The sequence below is a fragment of the Berkeleyomyces rouxiae genome (genome assembly GCF_048999995.1).
Source record: "Berkeleyomyces rouxiae strain 22BRR77 chromosome Unknown BrBRR77_ptg000008l, whole genome shotgun sequence".
Classification (NCBI taxonomy): domain Eukaryota; kingdom Fungi; phylum Ascomycota; class Sordariomycetes; order Microascales; family Ceratocystidaceae; genus Berkeleyomyces; species Berkeleyomyces rouxiae.
In genome coordinates this window covers 1513291-1531669 of record NW_027396498.1, presented here as the reverse complement: position 1 = coordinate 1531669, position 18379 = coordinate 1513291, and the positions used below count along the sequence as shown (strand labels likewise).

At 50.7% G+C, this 18379-nt stretch overlaps 6 protein-coding genes across 6 annotated transcripts; 5 read left to right on the top strand and 1 right to left on the bottom strand.

The window, feature by feature from the left end:
- Positions 1 to 661: 661 nt before the first annotated feature.
- On the top strand, positions 662 to 1258 carry BROUX77_006573 (uncharacterized protein; the record flags this gene model as incomplete). The annotated part of the gene is made up of 1 exon (XM_073751572.1): positions 662 to 1258. The coding sequence occupies one exon, from the start codon at positions 662 to 664 to the stop codon at positions 1256 to 1258; it is 597 nt and encodes a 198-aa protein (XP_073603642.1).
- A 1455-nt stretch (positions 1259 to 2713) lies between these two features.
- BROUX77_006572 (uncharacterized protein) lies at positions 2714 to 3880 on the top strand (the record flags this gene model as incomplete). Its single annotated transcript, XM_073751571.1, has 1 exon — positions 2714 to 3880. One exon carries the CDS (start codon positions 2714 to 2716, stop codon positions 3878 to 3880), a length of 1167 nt encoding a protein of 388 aa, XP_073603641.1.
- A 164-nt stretch (positions 3881 to 4044) lies between these two features.
- BROUX77_006571 (uncharacterized protein) lies at positions 4045 to 7635 on the top strand (the record flags this gene model as incomplete). The annotated part of the gene is made up of 1 exon (XM_073751570.1): positions 4045 to 7635. The coding sequence occupies one exon, from the start codon at positions 4045 to 4047 to the stop codon at positions 7633 to 7635; it is 3591 nt and encodes a 1196-aa protein (XP_073603640.1).
- Positions 7636 to 8528: 893 nt separating this feature from the next.
- On the top strand, positions 8529 to 10268 carry BROUX77_006570 (uncharacterized protein; the record flags this gene model as incomplete). The annotated part of the gene is made up of 1 exon (XM_073751569.1): positions 8529 to 10268. One exon carries the CDS (start codon positions 8529 to 8531, stop codon positions 10266 to 10268), a length of 1740 nt encoding a protein of 579 aa, XP_073603639.1.
- A 579-nt stretch (positions 10269 to 10847) lies between these two features.
- BROUX77_006569 (uncharacterized protein) lies at positions 10848 to 14049 on the bottom strand (the record flags this gene model as incomplete). Its single annotated transcript, XM_073751568.1, has 2 exons — positions 10848 to 13474; positions 13893 to 14049. The coding sequence occupies 2 exons, from the start codon at positions 14047 to 14049 to the stop codon at positions 10848 to 10850; spliced, it is 2784 nt and encodes a 927-aa protein (XP_073603638.1).
- A 113-nt stretch (positions 14050 to 14162) lies between these two features.
- On the top strand, positions 14163 to 14669 carry BROUX77_006568 (uncharacterized protein; the record flags this gene model as incomplete). The annotated part of the gene is made up of 1 exon (XM_073751567.1): positions 14163 to 14669. One exon carries the CDS (start codon positions 14163 to 14165, stop codon positions 14667 to 14669), a length of 507 nt encoding a protein of 168 aa, XP_073603637.1.
- Between the last annotated feature and the right edge of the window lie 3710 nt (positions 14670 to 18379).

Here is an 18379-nt window from a genome sequence, read left to right as displayed (position 1 = left end):
AGGAACTGAAGTCCTTCCTCCGAAAGGAGCACGCCGGTCCGGGACAGAGGAAGAAGGAGACAGTTGCAAATCTGTTAAGCCTGAAACCTGTGGAAAACGAGGATCCATTGGAATTCATGAATGAATACCAGAAACTCCTGTTCCGGATCGAGGAGAGACGGAGACCGGGTGAATGCTTCGAGGCGACCCGAATAGTCAACCTTTTCCCGAACTGGCTGCAAAGAGAGTACATGCGGCAGGACGTCGTGGAATTCGAGAAAGTCGAAGACGTCTGCTACAAGATGAGCAAGTTCTGGAGGGCGGGCTACAAGGAACCCAAGAAGAGCGAGCCCACAAAAGAAAGGCGTGAGACCAAGAAGGCGGGGAAGAAGGCTGTGGAACCAGCAACAGGCCCCAAGTGCTATGCTTGCGGCAAGATGGGCCATATTTCACGTGGATGTCCTTCTTCCAAATCGCTGGTCAAACGAAAGGGTCCTGAAGGAGGCAAGGCTCACGAGTACGAGAGCAGGAAGCCCAAGGTCCAGAAAACAGGGCAGTTTAAGCCGGCCGAGTATTCCTCTAGCGTGGAAGGCTCGGGAAAAGAGTAGAGGTAGTTTCTATGTCCCTTGAGGATCTGCCTGTAATTAAAGCTGCACCAGCTCTCAGAAAACAATTCGCAAAAATGGCCAAATCGACAGAAAAACTCACCAAAACGACTCTGAGCAACAGCTCAATTGATTCCAAGACTAGTTCGAGCAGTGCATCGAACAAAATAGACAAGAAACCGACCGCGCGCGATGAAACGCGCAGCACGACGCGCCTGGGGCTGAGTTTCGCCCAGATGGCGAGCCAGGAACCGCGTTCCGACGACGACGAGCTGCTGCGTTCACCGTCGCAGCATGCGCCCGTCACCTTATCGATGAAAGTCGATGTAGATGTTGAAGATGCGCCGGTTGTTGAGATTCCCTCGACACCCGACACGTGCGACTCAGACGCGACAACGCCGACGCCCAAGGCACTGGATGGGAAGCCGTTCGTGTTCAGCCAGGCTCAGCGCGATGACAACGACACCAACGACACCCAGACGATTCCGGCGAAGCGCGCCCGAGAGATTGCTCTCATGATGGAGCGCAAGCGCCGCCGCGACGAGCAGAACGCCGCCATCATGAACGAGGTCTTCCTTGTCCTGGAACGCCTCAAGGAGTCAGCTTCCGAGGCCCAGCTTGTAAGGCTTTACGGTCTAAAGGAGAACGCTTTTAGAACAGCAGAAATAAATTAAGAAACAGATAAAGAGAAAAGACTAATGTACAAGAAAACGGGCGGAAACAACACTATCTATATACGCGCGGTAGAGGTATGACGCGTACCCTTGACAACGACGGTGTGCACACGGGTTTGGCAGGCGGTGAGTAACGGCGGTGTGCAAGGCGGTGTGGACGGCGGTGTAAACGGCGGTGAGGGCGGAGCCTGAGCCTACCTCGATCCATAGATCGTTACAATCGCCTCCTCCTCCCTCTCCTCCGGGGGACTGCTGGCAACTTCCAGGGGCACTCGTGGGTCTGCTCGTATCTCTCGAGCGCTGCTGTGTCTAGGACGTGTGACAAGGGTTCCCATGTTGGCTCTGCCCATCCAGTCCACTGGACGAGCACTTTGTGACGTTTGTCGACGACCTTGTGTTGTAGGATCTCGTCGACAAGGTACTCGCCAGCCACTAAATCGCCGGAGGCTTCTTCGGGCGCGATTGCAGGTGGTTCCGGGTTGGCTAAGACTTGGGAAGGCAGAGGGTCATCACGGGCGCGGCGGACAAGACTCACGTGGAAGACGGGGTGGATACCGGTGGGCGTGTCTAGTTTGACAGCGTGCGTACCTGTCATGAATAGCTATCCTGACACTGCTCATGCTAAGGGTTATGCATGAGACCTACCCCACTCTTCTTTTCCACAACGCCGAAGGTCGGCGACCTATGAAGATGCGCTTATGGCACAGGTTGGTCTGTGTAGATCGTGAGTTGATCAACGGATATGAGGTTGTCGTGGGATGTGCTGAGCACGGGTGCTCTGATAGACGTTGTTCTGCTGCTGCGGAGTTTTCTTGTTGCAATTGCCATTGCGTGCTTAGGTGGGGGTTGTTATCTGGTTCGATTGTTACGAACCTGTTACGTCTTGTTTACACGAGACTTATCTTTTGTTCGTAGTTAGATGTTGATTGTTTCTAGCTTGGGAAGACAGAGTTTTGTCAGGAGCGCCGACAACATAAATATCGTCGTCTCCTGCCCTGAGTTGATCAGGTTTACTCTTGTTCTCCAAGCTTAACAATCACATGCACTTGCTTACCTTCTTCTTCTTCTTTATACCATTCTGTTCTTGCTTTCTTTGCAGTTCAACCTTTCTTCTTCTTTGAAGTGTGTGATTGTTCCTCCTCCTTCCTCTTTGTGCCGCTCTATTCTCAGAATAGCCATCTAAGTTGTGTGTTGCCTCTTCATCTCAACCGACCATACGTCTTAGCACTCTGTCTAACTGACGTCTTCCTCCACAGGCCCGACTGTCCACCTCAGGAACCTATCATTGTCCCGAGTCGTTGGCTGTACCCGGAACCCTAATCCTTTCTTCGGGCCCTATCCGTAATATTTTGTTAAGCTTCATTTGAAGACCCGACGCTATTACAACTTTGGCTCTCTTTGGCACTTTTTTCTCTCCTCATTTATTTTTCCCTCTCTATTACGTTTCAACTCGCAATGGCCCTCACTCGCGAAATGATCGAGCATCTCAATACGTTCCTCCTGTCGATTCCTGACCGAACTCCTGAGAACTGGCATCTCGGTGCCCTTCCTAGGGAGTTCAGTGCTGAGATCAAAATGGCTATTGTGGCGGCTTACATGTCTGGTCTGCGCACCGACGATGGTGCCCCGCCCATCCCCGTTGGCTCTGTTCCTGATGCGGCTCAGGTTTACTGGGCTGCGTTCCAGGCTGGCGCTGAAGCCCGCTTCAACTCCCTTGAGTCTCTTCCCCGAGTCAAACGGGAAGAGGATGCCGATCCGTTGAAAGAGGCCGACAAGCATCTTGATGTCGTGCCCTATGATGGCAATCAGCAAGGCTTCCAGGCGTTCCAGAGGCAACTTGCGGTCAAATTTGCTGCTGCACCCAAGCACCACCGCACGGAGCAGCGCAAGCTGATGACTGCCTTCTCCTACCTTAGAGATGGCGCTCTGGATTGGGCCATGCCTCGGATGGACCCGGCCACTGGACACATGAACTTTGAAACGTACGACGATTTTATGAAATCGTTAGCTGAGGCTTTCGATGACCCTGACTGGCGCATGACTGCGACCCAGCAGATCTTCGACTTAAAGCAGACAGGTACTTGTACTGCCTATCACTCTGCTTTTACAACGCTGTTGAAGAAACTCGGTTGGGCCGACGCTGATTTCACCATTGCACTATTTCAGCGAGGCCTCAAGCCCCACATACAGGACGCTCTGGCTTGGAACACCTATCCTGCCCCTAAGGGAACGCTTGATCAGTTCGCTAATTTCTGCAACACGCTGGACAATACGATCAACAACCGAACCCGGGGAAACAACGGGAAAATCCAACCGCCTCCTGGTGTGGTCCCCTTTCAGCAAGATTCTCGTTCGAGAAATGCTGGCGCCCAAAAAGCTGTCCCCAACACCAAGCCAGCTAAGGGTACCTCTGCAGGTCCCGATGCCAACGGTCTACCCTTCCGTAAGACTGCTGACGGCAAAATGGCAAAGGGTGTTTGTTGGAAGTGTGGCGCAAAGGACCACATGCTAAAGGCTTGCCCCAAAAACAACCTTGCTCTTCGCGCAGCTACTGTCCCTTCTCCCTCCACTTCTACCCGGGCTCCCTCGACGGCCCCTGCGCCTGATGCGTCAAAAAACTAGAAGGGCTACCGACCCATTCCCCTCTGGTCCTGGCTAGCCCTGACGCTGCTGATGAGGGTCTCTTGAGAATCAGCACTTGTTCTCTTGATAATGCTATCGATTATGGTAACTCTCCCCCTCTGGTTATTCCTGTGACAGTGAATAATTCCATTGAGGCCTACGCTATGGTGGATTCGGGATCAACAACTTGTTTTGTGGATTCTGAATTTATAGCAAGGCATCAGATTCCTACTGTTCTCAAGGCCAGAGCCGAGTCGCTCCATGTTGTTGATGGTAGTGAAACTGCTGCGGGTAAAGTGACCCACCAAGTTCCTTTGTCCCTCTCTTTTCCTAATTATTCAGAAACTTTGGTTTTTCAAATCACGAAGCTTGGGGGCTACCACATCATCCTGGGGAAATGCTGGCTCGACGCCCATAACCCGGAAATTTCTTGGCCTTCCAATACGCTCAAGATATCGGTTACTTCTACCGCCGATGGCAATGCTGTGGCAGCTTCTGATTCTTCTTCTTCTTCTTCTTCTGTTTCGACTGCTTCTACTGATTCTGGCGCTTCGTTTGATTTTTCTTATACAAAAAACGACAAAAATATTGCTTCTACCGCTGGCAGTCAGATTGAGGGATCTGCTCCTGCTTCAGCCACTTCACCCCTTCCTTCTTTTATTGCACAATCGTCAGCTGTGTCTTGTTCCTGTGTGACGGTGTCGTCTCAGGCTTTGCATCGCTTTGCCAAAGCTGAGAAACTACAGATTTATCGTGTCACCGCTCAGGAAGTCCTGGATTATCTCAATCAGGAGGACCTAACTCCGGAACAAGAGCATGCACGGCTCCTTGAACGCATCCCGAAGAAATACCATGACCTACTTCCTCTGTTCTCTCGAGAAGGTGCTGATCAACTACCACCTCACCGGGACATTGATCATGCGATTAACTTCGTTCCCGATGCGAAATACCCCAAGGCCCCGCTGTACGATATGACTCCACTCGAGTTGCAGGCTGTCAAAAAATATCTAGATGGCATGCTTGCTAAAGGCTTTATTTCCTCTTCCTCTTCGCCGCTGGCTTCCCCGATTCTTTTTGCTAGGAAGCCAGGCAGTTTACGATTCTGTGTTGATTTCCGAGCCGTCAATGATATCACCATCAAAGACGTAACTCCTCTGCCTCGGATCAATGAATCACTGCGCACGGCGGCTACGGGAAACATTTTTACAAAGCTGGATCTGAGAGCTGCGTACCACTTGATTCGCATCAAGAAAGGTGATGAATACAAGACAGCTTTCAGAACTCGATATGGCATTTTTGAGTACAATGTGATGCCGTTTGGGCTCACCAATGCTCCTGCCACGTGTCAGAAATATGTCAGCGAGGTCTTGTCGGAGTATTTGGACATATTCTGTGTCTGTTACTTGGATGATATCCTGGTGTTCTCTCTGAACCAAGAGGAACATGATGTTCATGTGCGCAAAGTCCTGCTAAAATTAGCGCAGGCCAGTCTGTTTGTCAAGGGTGAAAAATGCGAATTCGACAAGACTGAAACTACCTTTGTTGGCTTTGTTATTTCAGCCGATGCTCTGAAGATGGACCCCGCTAAAGTTGCGGCTGTCCGTGAGTGGGAGGCTCCCCGAACTGTTAAGGGAGTCCAGTCCTTTTTGGGTTTTGCCAATTTCTATAGGAGGTTCATCCGTGACTTCTCTAGAATCTGCACACCTCTCTTCGAGTTGACTAAAAAGACGCAATCTTTTGTCTGGTCCTCTGAATGTGAGGCAGCATTTCACACCCTGAAGGACCTTTTCTGCTCTGAACCTATCCTCAAGCACTTTGATTACCTGTTGGACACTGTTATTGAAACAGACGCGTCTGACCGTGTAATATCTGCCGTCATGTCTCAATACCACCCGACTGACAAGGGGCTTCTACTACACCCCGTGGCCTATTTCTCTCAAAAAATGAATCCTGCCCAGTGTAACTACGGCGTAGGTGACAAGGAGTTGTTAGCCATTGTGGAGTCTCTAAAGTCGTGGCGATTCATGGTTGAAAGTCTGGAAAAACCTGTTCTGGTATTGACGGACCATCGGAATTTAGCCGTTCTTAAGCAAATTCCGGCCATGAACAGACGGCAAGCGAGGTGGGCTATGGAACTGAGCGAGTACCGTTATGTCATCACTTATAGGCCTGGCTCCTTGAATTCTAGAGCTGATGCCCTGACCAGACGCTACGAAGACCTCGTTTCTTCTTCTTCTGAGGAGGATAAAGAGCTGTGTGCTCCTATTATTCCCCCTGAAAATTTTATTGGTACCATGTCTTTGGTAGACGAGGTAAAAATCGCGCTATCCACGGACAAGTGGGCTCTTGATGTTATTTCTGCTCTTCGAGGCCAGTCGACCAAACCTCCAGATGTGGACCTCAGTGTCTGCAGGCTTGACAATGACGGTCTTTTGTTTGTCAACGACCTTCTATATTTGCCGAACGAGGATCTACGAGTTCGTGCATTGAAGAATTGTCATGATATTATGCCTAGCGGACACCCTGGACAAAAGAACACTTTTGAACTTCTTGTTCGGGAATACTGGTGGCCCGGGATGCGTCGTGATGTCATCCGGTACATCCGAAATTGTGAGGTCTGCCAACGGATCAAGTCCGCGCGACATAGTCCCTACGGTCTACTGAAACCTCTGACCATTCCGCAAGCTCGGTGGACATCTGTGTCCCTTGATTTTATCACCGGCTTGCCGGTCTCCAATTCTTTTGACATGATTCTCGTTGTCGTCGATAGGCTTAGCAAAATGGCTCACTTTATACCTTGCGATTCCTCGCTGGATGCTGCAGGTTTTGCTAAGCTCTATTTGTCAGCAGTGTATAGGCTCCACGGTCTGCCATTGGACATTGTGTCCGACAGGGGTAGTCTGTTTACGTCGGCTTTTTCCAAGGCTTTAGCCAAACTGTTGGGCATAAAGCAAAATCTGAGTACTGCGTTCCACCCTCAGACCGATGGTCAGACTGAGCGTGTGAACTCTATTTTGGAGCAATACCTGCGGGGTTACACCAACTATAGACAGGACAATTGGGCTGATCTTTTGCCCTTGGCGGAGTTCTCTTACAATGACTCCGAGTCCAGTTCTACTATGCTGACGCCCTTCTTTGCGAACCACGGGTTTCACCCCAGAAGTGGGCGTGAGTCGCTCCCAGTCTCTGTGGAAAAAGGCCCGTTGCGGAACTTTGTTAAAGAGCTTGACAACATTTGTCAGTTTTTAAAGACTGAAATTACGTGGAGCCGTGAGCGGATGACCGAGTACGCGAATCGACACAAATCTTCCGCCCCTCTCCTTCGAGAAGGGGACTTAGTGTGGCTTTTGAGTAGAAATATTCGAACTACTCGTCCTTCAAAGAAGTTGGACTTCAAGAAGCTTGGCCCATTTAAGATTCTACGGAAGGTGTCTTCGCATGCCTACGAGTTGGCACTCCCTGCCACTATGAAGGTTCATCCCGTCTTCCACGTTTGTCTGCTGGAACCATGTGCGTCGGATCCTCTTCCTGGCCAGAAAAACCCTCCTCCTCCTCCCGTCATAGTAGATGGCGAGGAAGAATTTGTGGTCAAGGAAATTATAGGCGTGTCTTCGCGTGGCCCTCTGCAATATCAAGTAGTTTGGGAGGGCTATGAACATGATGGACCCTCCTGGGAACCTCTGGACCATTTAGCCAATGCACCTGAGAAGGTTGCAGAATTCTACAAGAGGATGCCTAACGCCAGACGATCTTAGTACTGCTGTGGAAATCAGTCATAAAAAGGGGGGCTACTGTCATGAATAGCTATCCTGACACTGCTCATGCTAAGGGTTATGCATGAGACCTACCCCACTCTTCTTTTCCACAACGCCGAAGGTCGGCGACCTATGAAGATGCGCTTATGGCACAGGTTGGTCTGTGTAGATCGTGAGTTGATCAACGGATATGAGGTTGTCGTGGGATGTGCTGAGCACGGGTGCTCTGATAGACGTTGTTCTGCTGCTGCGGAGTTTTCTTGTTGCAATTGCCATTGCGTGCTTAGGTGGGGGTTGTTATCTGGTTCGATTGTTACGAACCTGTTACGTCTTGTTTACACGAGACTTATCTTTTGTTCGTAGTTAGATGTTGATTGTTTCTAGCTTGGGAAGACAGAGTTTTGTCAGGAGCGCCGACAACATAAATATCGTCGTCTCCTGCCCTGAGTTGATCAGGTTTACTCTTGTTCTCCAAGCTTAACAATCACATGCACTTGCTTACCTTCTTCTTCTTCTTTATACCATTCTGTTCTTGCTTTCTTTGCAGTTCAACCTTTCTTCTTCTTTGAAGTGTGTGATTGTTCCTCCTCCTTCCTCTTTGTGCCGCTCTATTCTCAGAATAGCCATCTAAGTTGTGTGTTGCCTCTTCATCTCAACCGACCATACGTCTTAGCACTCTGTCTAACTGACGTCTTCCTCCACAGGCCCGACTGTCCACCTCAGGAACCTATCATTGTCCCGAGTCGTTGGCTGTACCCGGAACCCTAATCCTTTCTTCGGGCCCTATCCGTAATACTTTGCTTCTCGGCGACTTCAATCTCCATCACCATTGGTGGAATTCCCAGCGAGAGCATCCCCACGAACCACGAGCTGACTCTTTTGCTAACTGGCTGATGTCGCAGAATGCCACCCTGATTGTCGACGACGACTACGTTGAACGCAACGGCGGCACATACGTCAACAGCAGCACGACCTCGGTGATCGACCTCGCATTTTCCCTGCGGTCTCGACCGGGCCTGTTTACGAACTGGAGGTATCTTCAGGAGACGGGCTCCGATCACCGGGCCATCAGTTTTGATTACGTCAGCACCACCACACCCAAAACCCTAACACGTAACCCGGCGTTCAACACCAAGACGGCCGACTGGTCGCTGTTTCGCAAGGAATGGCTGGCTGGCCAGGCTGACCTTGAGCTTCAGCTGTCCCTGGCAGAGATTTCTGCAGACGGTGACGCAATGGCGCGACTGCTTTCCGAGGCCCTGCAATCTGCTTGTCAGAGGTGCATGTCAGTGAAGAGGCACAGTGCCCGCGCAAAGCCATGGTGGACGCCCGAGCTACAATCACAACGTCAGGCCGCATCGCGCGCAGAGAGAAGATACAGACGAGGCAGGCTGTCGCTGGTTGAGTTTCATTCGATTCGCAACAAGTACACCCATGCTGTCGAAGATGCTAAGTCTACTCACTGGACTACCTTTCTTTCTGACGCTGACAACGAAAAGGTCTACACAGCCTGGAAATACACCAAGCCAGCTACGGCGAGTTACTTCCCCCCCATCCAGGGGCCAGACGGGTTAGCCAATACCCCCGAGGAGAAGGAAAAGGCTTTCCTGACGCTACTGGGTGCTACGTCTAGCGCAGGTGTCGACCCCCGACCTGACGTTGCCGATACACACGACCCCCATCACGACCCCCATCACGACACCCCCCCGAACGACACCGACCGAAGCATATACCCCTGGCCTGACCTTACAGACCACGAGATCAAGGAGGCAATCATGTCCGCCAACGCCAAGAAGGCCCCCGGGCCCGACGGCATGAACGCCAAGATCATCCAGATCGCCTTTGAGGCCCATCCCGCGCCCTTTCTCTCCGTCTACAAAGCCCTGTCTCGCCTCGGAATACACCCCACACTCTGGAAGCAAGCTACTGGGATTGTGCTCGCGAAAGACGGAAAGGCTGATTATTCAGTCGTAAAGTCCTACCGCATCATCTCACTGCTCAACTGTCTAGGCAAAGTGCTCGAGAAAGTCTTTGCGACCCGCTTAGGGTACCTCGCTAATTGCCATGACAGCTCGCTTCTAGACGACACTCAACTGGGAGGCCGCAAACAGCGTTCAGCCATGGACGCCGCTCTCGTATACGTCAGCCACCTGCAGAAGGTCAAGGAGATGAAGCTCGTTCCAAGCACTCTCTTCCTTGACGTCAAGGGCGCTTTCGACCACGTGTCAAAGCCCTGCTTGATGCGCAGCTTACGTGAGCTCGGTCTTCCCCTGGTGTTCCGAAAATGGGTTGCTTCGTTCCTCCAGGACCGTACTGTCGGCCTGCACATCGAGGGTCAGCCGTTTCCGATGACCCCGGTTAACATCGGCATCCCCCAAGGTTCCCCCATCAGTCCTCTACTCTTCCTGTTGTATGCTCGGCATATAGTGGCTCGGGTGGCCGGCGACACACCACAACTTCAGCTGTCGTATATAGACGACTTCAGCGTAACCGTGGCGTCCAAAAGCCCGAGGCGTTCAGCGGCGCTTCTCGAAGAACTCGTGACGGAGCTGCGGGCCAAGGCTCGCGACTACGGCATTGAGTTTGAAGAGAGCAAAACTGAGTGTAAGGGGCCAAGTCGTAAAAGGACGTAGAAGGGCAGAAACAGATATATTGCGATGGAGAGAAGAAGAAAGAACTAACTAAAACTAGGAGAGAGCAGCAGCTCTTTATACTGCCTGGGTAGAACAACTGAGGCCTACCTGATTGACCCAAACGTGGTGAGTCATCGGGCGTTCGGATCAAGGCCGGTTGGGCCACTTGTATTCGGACCGTCAGTAGTCGGGCCTTTGCGGACTCGGACCACCGACACTCGAACCACCGTTGCTCAAGCCACACCGGCTTCAACTCGGGCAATCAGGCAAAGCCTTGACCCGGGTCTCCCAGACCCTAACATCAGCCTCCTTCTCTTTCTTCCCATCCTCCCATGGCCGTGTAACACAAAAAAAGAAAACAACAGGAAGGTGGACACCAACTGAAAACAACAAAGGGAATAGCAAACAACAAGCAACTAATCATCGGTAAACGACAACAGAACGAACAAGGAGTGGAACAGACAGTGGAGAAACAAAAAAAATGTCAAAGGAAAGGGAAATAGACCCTGTGCAACAACCGTGGAACTCGCAGCTCCTTCAATCAAACTTCGGACTCAAGCAGTCCTCTCGCCACGGCACTCACACCTCAACGTCGGCAGTCTTCTGCGCTCGCAAGAATTCTTCTAAAGCAGCCGTTTCTTCCAGCGCCTCTGTAGGTTCCCAAGTGGGATCTCGCCAACCAACCCATTTCACCAAGTACTGGGCTGGTTCGTCTCTCGTGGCTGGCCGGTGTTCCAGGATCTTCTCGACTTCGTATTCCTCAAAGCCATCGATCTCGACTGGTCCGGGGCTCGATACGTGCGGGTCTTGTGAGGGCCAAGGGTCGTTCGGGTGGTATTTCAATCTGTCGGCATGAAACACGTCGTGTCCTCTGGCACCCTTCAGGTCAAGACGGTAGCTGTGGGAGCCTACAGCCTCTAAGACCTGGAGCTTCTGGTATCTTGGCCGGAGTCGCTTGCCTGGGCCTTCTTGCTGCACAGTATGGGAGCTTTTTGCCAACCAAACCCAGTCGCCGGGCTGGAAACGTCGATGTGGTTGTCTGTGTCTGTTCGACTGTTCCTCCATAGCAGACTTGGCGGCGCTGAGAGAGGCTTTGGCCCAATCCGTGTGGTCTGCCAAGCTCTTCAGGATTCTTGTTGCTTGAGCTATGGGACTCGTGTTGGCTGCAACGGGGGCTGCTAGGGGGGCAATGGCGTCGGGCTGCAGCTCAACCAAGTCAGGACTATAGCCGTGGGACAACGTGAACGGGGACGTCTCTGTTGAAGCCGCTGGGGCTGCGTTCAGGGCAAACTCCACAATTGGCAGGCAGTCTAGCCAGTCTGAGCGGTCGTGTAGGAGTTTGGCCATCTTTGTCTTCACCTCAGCATTTGTCCTCTCAGTGGCCCCGTTGGTCTGTGGGTGGTAAGCGGTGGACAGACGACGATCGATCTTCAGGGTGGTACAGAGTCGTTTCCAGAACATGTTGGCAAATTGGCGGTCAGAAGCAATGCTGTTAGGAAGACCATGGCGAGGGTAGTAGACTTCCAAGAAACGGCTGGCAAGATACTCGATATCCAGGCTGCGGCAGGCTATAAGGATGACACCCTTGGACAGATGGTCCACCACCGTCATGACGTGCTTGTAGACTTTTCCTTCCTTCTTGCACGGCGGGAGAGGGCCAATCAGATCTATGCCAATGTCACGCCAGATGCGGTCAGGTACCGGAAGGGGCTTCAGGAGACCTTGCTTGAGCTGGCGCATGACGTTCGTGCTACCGCAGATTTCGCAGTTGCGGCAGAACCGTTTGACATCCGCTGTGTAGTGCGGCCAGAAGTAAGTCTTGGAAACTTCCTGACACATGATTCTTTGGCCGGGGTGGACTAGTGTCACGGAATCGTGAATCTCTTGTAGCAAGGCTGTCCTCAGAGGTTCCCACTGGGGTACCCACAATCTTGATCTGTATCGCAGTCGACCTTCGGAGTCCAATGAGCATTCGGACAGTGACACTCGCCAATTAGTCTTCAAGCTGTCTGGCCATTTGGGCGCCTGAGAGGCAACCACTGCGCATGCTGCCGCATAGTCAGAGTCGGCTGACAATGCTTGTTCCCACAGTGTACTGAGGGCTTCCTTACGGAACGGGGATGGCAGTGTAACGCGAGCAGATCTGACTTTCAGGGCACCGTCGGGCAAACACTGGAGGAGCTGTTGGTTGCGAGCTTGTAGGCGGGGATCATCGGGACCTGAAGGCATGTGAAGACGGGAGAGAGCATCGGGCAGTGGGGACAGTTTCCCGGGACGGTGTTCCAGTGTTAGGTCAAACTCGCTTAGCAGGTTAGCCCAACGAGCTTGCCTCTCTGTTAACTGTTGCGCAGAGGTAAAATGCAACAAGTTCTTGTGGTCTGTTAACACTCGGATGGGTCCCTGGGCGCCACGTAACTCTCCTCTCCACTCTTTCAGGGCTCGGACAATTGCCAACATTTCTTTGTCATGGATCTCATAGTTGGACTCGGCAGGAGACAGCTTCTGGCTGATGTAGGCACATGGAAACAGGCCATCTGGATGCTGCTGCAATAGGACAGCTCCAGTGCTGTAGCCTGAAGAGTCAGCTTCGACAGTTGTTGGCAGAGAGTGGTCGAAGAGGCGCAAGACGGGCGAAGCACAGAAGAGATCTTTGAGTGACGAGAAGGCAGCTTGGCATTCTGGAGACCAGACGAAGGGAACTAGGTGACCAGTCAGTGAAGTGAGAGGGACGGCTACTTCGGCAAAGTTCTTGATGAACGGGCGGTAAAAATTGGCAAATCCTAGGAAGCCACGGAGCTCTTTCTTGGAACTGGGTACGGGCCAGTCTTTCACTGCTTGCACCTTGGCAGGATCCATTGTTGCTTTTCCAGGCTTGATGATGTAGCCCAGGTACTTGACTTCTTGTACACCGAACTCGCACTTGTCGATGTCAACCGTCAGTCCGGCCTTCACGAGCTTGGCTAGGACGTGGTTAACTTGTTCCTTGTGCTCGTCGAGGGAGCCATCGGTGTACACTAGGATGTCATCAACGTAAGCAGAACAAAACAGGTCGAGGTACTCTTGCAATACGGAATTCAGGAAGCGTTGGAATTGGGCAGGAGCATTGGACAAACCAAACGGCATCACGTTCCATTCAAAGGAGCCCAGGCGCGTACGGAAAGCGGTCTTCCATTCGTGGCCTGGCTCGATACGGATATTATGGAACGCTGCAACGACGTCAAGCTTAGTGAACCACTTTGAACGGCTGATTTTTTTTTTTTTTTTTATTCATTACTCGCATGGAACCTGACAGGGTTATGGCGAGGTGTATATTAATACTATATACGAATCAAGGTTTAACGGAATCTCAAACAAGCTAGCTACTATACATAATATACTCCAATCCCCTGGCAGGGAGGCAGTTACATCTAAGATCCCACAAATATAATCCCCAAGTTATGACAGAAAGGAAATACATGAATAGCTTTTGGTATGAATTTCCAACGAGCAGCACTAACCCCAAGTGCCCCAGTTAAGGTTGACTGCTCGTAGAAAATTGGCGTCACTGGTAGGAATCGAACCTACGACTTCTCGGTAGCCAACCGAAAAGCCTTGCCAGGTGCTATACCACTGCACCACAGCGACAACGGCTGATTTGGCGTAGTGTTTCCTTGAAGTTGGGTAACGGGTATCTATCCTTCTTCATCAGCTTGTTCAACAGACGGTAGTCCACGCAGAATCTAAGTCCACCGCCAGGTTTCTTGACGAACAGGATGGGGGCAGCAGCAGTGGAACTACTCATTCGAATGAACTTCTTGTTCAGTAGGTTCAGTAACGTTTGGCGCAGTACTATCAACTCATCGTGGGACCCACGGTTACAACATTGACCCCCACAGATATACACCTGCATCAAAAATGGCCAAATCGACAGAAAAACTCACCAAAACGACTCTGAGCAACAGCTCAATTGATTCTAAGACTAGTTCGAGCAGTGCATCGAACAAAATAGACAAGAAACCGACCGCGCGCGATGAAACGCGCCGCACGACGCGCCTGGGGCTGAGTTTTGCCCAGATGGCGAGCCAGGAACCGCGTTCCGACGACGACGAGCTGCTGCGTTCACCGTCGCAGCCTGCGCCCGTCACCTCATCGATGAAAGTCGATGCAGGTGTTGAAGATGCGCCGGTGGTTGAGATTCCCTCGACACCCGACTCGCGCGACTCGGACGCGACAACGCCGACGCCTAATGCACTGGATGGGAACCTGTTCGTGTTCAGCCAGGCTCAGCGCGATGAGAACGACACCAACAACACCAACAACAACAACAACGACCAGACGATTCCGGCGAAGCGCGCCCGAGAGATTGCTCTCATGTTGGAGCGCAAGCGCCGGCGCGACGAGCAGAACGCCTATTACGGATAGGGCCCAAGGAAACCATTAGGGTTCTAGAAAGCCAACGACTCAGGACAATGATAGGTTCCAGAGGTGGACAGTCAGGCCTGCGCGGATATACGGCCGGGAGGAGAGGATAGAACTCTCTAGGTCGTATGGTCGGTTTGAGGTAAAGAGGCACACTCAACTAATTGATCTTATAACACACGGAAGGGAATAAACAATCACAGGAACACTGAGGTAACGAAGACGACAGAAGGTACTGATGCAATGAAGGCTATCAAGAAACAAGTGATAATTAAAGATATAGTACTAAAGAAGAAGGTACTATCGAAGAAGTGATACTATAAACTAGTATACAAAGAAGAATGGCAAAAGGGGTGTATGTGATTGTTAAGCTTGGGGAGCAAGAGTTAACCTGATCACACAGGGCAGAAGGCAACGCTATTTAAGGCGTTGCAGATTCTGACAACAGAGATCTTCCCAAGCTAGAACCAAATCACAGATAACCGAAAGTGGGGACATACGTAACTCAACGTTACCAGACGCTACTATCAAACCGGATGTTAGTTCACGAGATAAACCAACACGGCAGCAGCAGAACTGAAAATCCCTCAAGACACCCAGGCAACGATATGTCGCGTTACAGCGATATCGGCCTAACAGGTGTGGGCCCCACGCTCAAACGCTGTTGACACAAAAGGAACGAGAATAGCAGTCAACTCAGAATAAGCTGCATCAACTGCAGAGTACCGAGTTACCTAATAGCGATGATCTATAGTGTGCAAGCCGGCCACACCCGAGTAGATAAACCGGAGTGACACCTCAAGGTTACACAGACCACCAAGTGGTATAACCGTATCATCATACGTCCTTGGAACATTAGCGTGACACAACGGAAGCGGGGTAAGGTGCCAGGCATAACCCTATGCAATGGCAATGGCAAGAATGGCTATTCATGACAGTATGCTCCTTTTAAATGACTGATTTCCACAGCAGTACTAAGATCGCCACATCCTAGACTAGAATCAAGTCGGAGAATTCGCAAAAGGAAGCCGGGCATCTAGGGACACGGAAGTCCACCGGGCTTTGCAGAATCGGAACAGAAGGAATAAGCCAACCATACGGGTCTAGACACAGCATGACTCCGCAGGCAAGAATTGTAGATCTCGATGCACCAACAACATCGTGACGTATAGGGGATCAACGGAATCCCTAGCATGAAAGCTTGTACATCTGATCAACATAAAACAAGGCCTTGAAGTGCAACGACAACTTCGTAAGGGCCTCGTGTCCACAGACAAGAGGAAGGTAAAAAAGAATGGGAATAACGAAAGGCAACCTCATCAACCGAGGGGCAGCACCAAGGATCTTAAGTGGGAATAAGTTGAGAACGCAGCTCAGTACCCGCAAAGGCAAAGGTTTTTCAACCTTGTTGTCCTCCCTAGTTATGGCATTGGTCATAGAAGTAAGAGCCAGGCCTGTAGGTTATAACAAACAACAATCGCTCAGTTCCATAGCCCATAAATCTGTTGCCTGCAAGATGCAGAAGGTCCCCTGAGAACTACCAAGTTCTGGTAACAAGTGTACACCAGAGTGGCTACTCAGTTGGCACAATCATCAATCGCCGCGACATAATCGCCTCCACAATAGCTAAGAACCCCCTGGGACATGGTTCGATGGATGTAAACGAACACGATTCCGGTTGTGGGAGAATAGACTAACATGTGTAATGGGGACTCATCATCGATCGGGTAATTGGTATATGACAACAGACAGCATGGAAACAAAGACGTGCAGGATCCGTAAAGAGTATTGGTGAAAGGGGAAAACAAGAAATTGGTAAAGTCAGCTTGTCAAACTTGGCAGTATTTCAGCACAAGATACAAGACTGGCCTGCACCACCATAGGCAGGACTTCGAAGAGGGACATCGTGTTTCTTTTAACGAGAAGAAAAACAACAAGATATTGTCCAAAAGAGAGAGGCAGAGAGTAGGCCCAAGTGAAGACACAAAGAGGTCGAAGAAAGGAGACATAGAGTAGTCGCAAGTAGACGTAACAGAGTCGAAGAAAGTAACAGGCAAGAGAGCTGTCCAAAGTAGAGGACACAGAACATGTCACAAGAAGTAGACGTATAGTGGTCGTAAGTAGACACAACAACAGCCGAAAGAAAATAGTCCGAACAGTGGCCTAACGCATTAGACACAACTGTGGCACGAAGACTAGACATAACTGTCAAGAAGTGGGACAGAAGCGAGCTGTTAACAAAGCGAGTAGACAGCAACTGTCAATACCCAGACAGACACGGGCTGTCAGCAAAGCGAGTAGATATAAACTATCAATACCCGGACAGACACGAGCTGTCGGCAATTATAACCCAGCAGGGGTCAAACGCAAGCACCATAGTGGTCAAAGAAGAGACACAAAAAAAGCAGTCGCCGATGGACACACGGTGTCACAAGGAAGAGGCATTAAGAGGTGTCAACCCAAAGAACAGACACGAGCTGTTCGTAGAACCAACGAGCTCAGCAAAGAACAGACACTAGCTGCTGATATCATATAAATAGACCCAACAGGAGTCAAAACAATTAGGCAAGACAAAGGCCAAGAAATACAGACACAGAGGTCTAAAAACAGACATAAACTGTCCAAGAAATCCCACAAGAACTCAATAACATGCTTTGGCACAATGGCAGGTGTGTGAGTAAACTCAACAACAACACTTTATACACTCAGGTACCATGTTGTAACTCAAAGTAATCTGGGAGTTGGCAACATCATTGCTGCAAGCCAAAAGGTGCATAGCTGGTAGACATGGCTTTCTGGAAACCCCCGTTCAGATGTGGCAAGTTGTAACGACTGGTTGATGCGGGACCAAATGAACAGCTTATAAAATAAGGTAGTTGACCGCCCGTAAATCAACAGAAGATCGTACACTGCCTGGTTCCCGAGGACAAAGAATCGGAGAAGCCAACACTGAAGAAGTAGGGGCAATGAAGCCACGTGTGAGCATGCCATCCAGGTTTTGCTTGACAAGTTGCAAATTTAGATGTGCATCATCAGACGGAAGAGTATTGATATGTTCGGCAGTCGAGACAAGATTAACAGCATGACCTGCGTCTTGACAAGAGGTGGTTGAAGGTACACCATCCCGCAAGAACACCGGACGCAAATCATAATAACTGTCCGAACTGCATTCGGGATATCGCTTGTGCACTTGTTCTAGCCGTAGGTCATCCTGATCAACAGGATCGAGAACCTGCTCAGCGGTAGTGCGGTGAGCCCGCCGGTTCTCATTGCTTGCAGTGGAACGCAAAGCTTGAGACGACATTAGCCTAGAGGAACAAAGTGCTTCAACGAAATTAAAGGAGCTGGGACAGAGACAGTGCCATCAACTGACTGTCCACAGAAGAAGAGAAGTAGATTGAGAAATGGAATCAACTAAGAACCAGAAAGAGCCGAGTTATGACTAGCGGACGAAGAAGGTTGTGTAACAACAGCAGCGCTAGTATGATCATAGGAAGACGGGATATCGGCCGTAGTCGAGAGCCGGAACGAAAAGAAGAATAAGGTGTGCTAAAGAATAACAAAGAGTTGGAAGAATGTGTGAGTCTTTAAATGAAGCTTAACAAAATATTACGGATAGGGCCCAAGGAAACCATTAGGGTTCTAGAAAGCCAACGACTCAGGACAATGATAGGTTCCAGAGGTGGACAGTCAGGCCTGCGCGGATATACGGC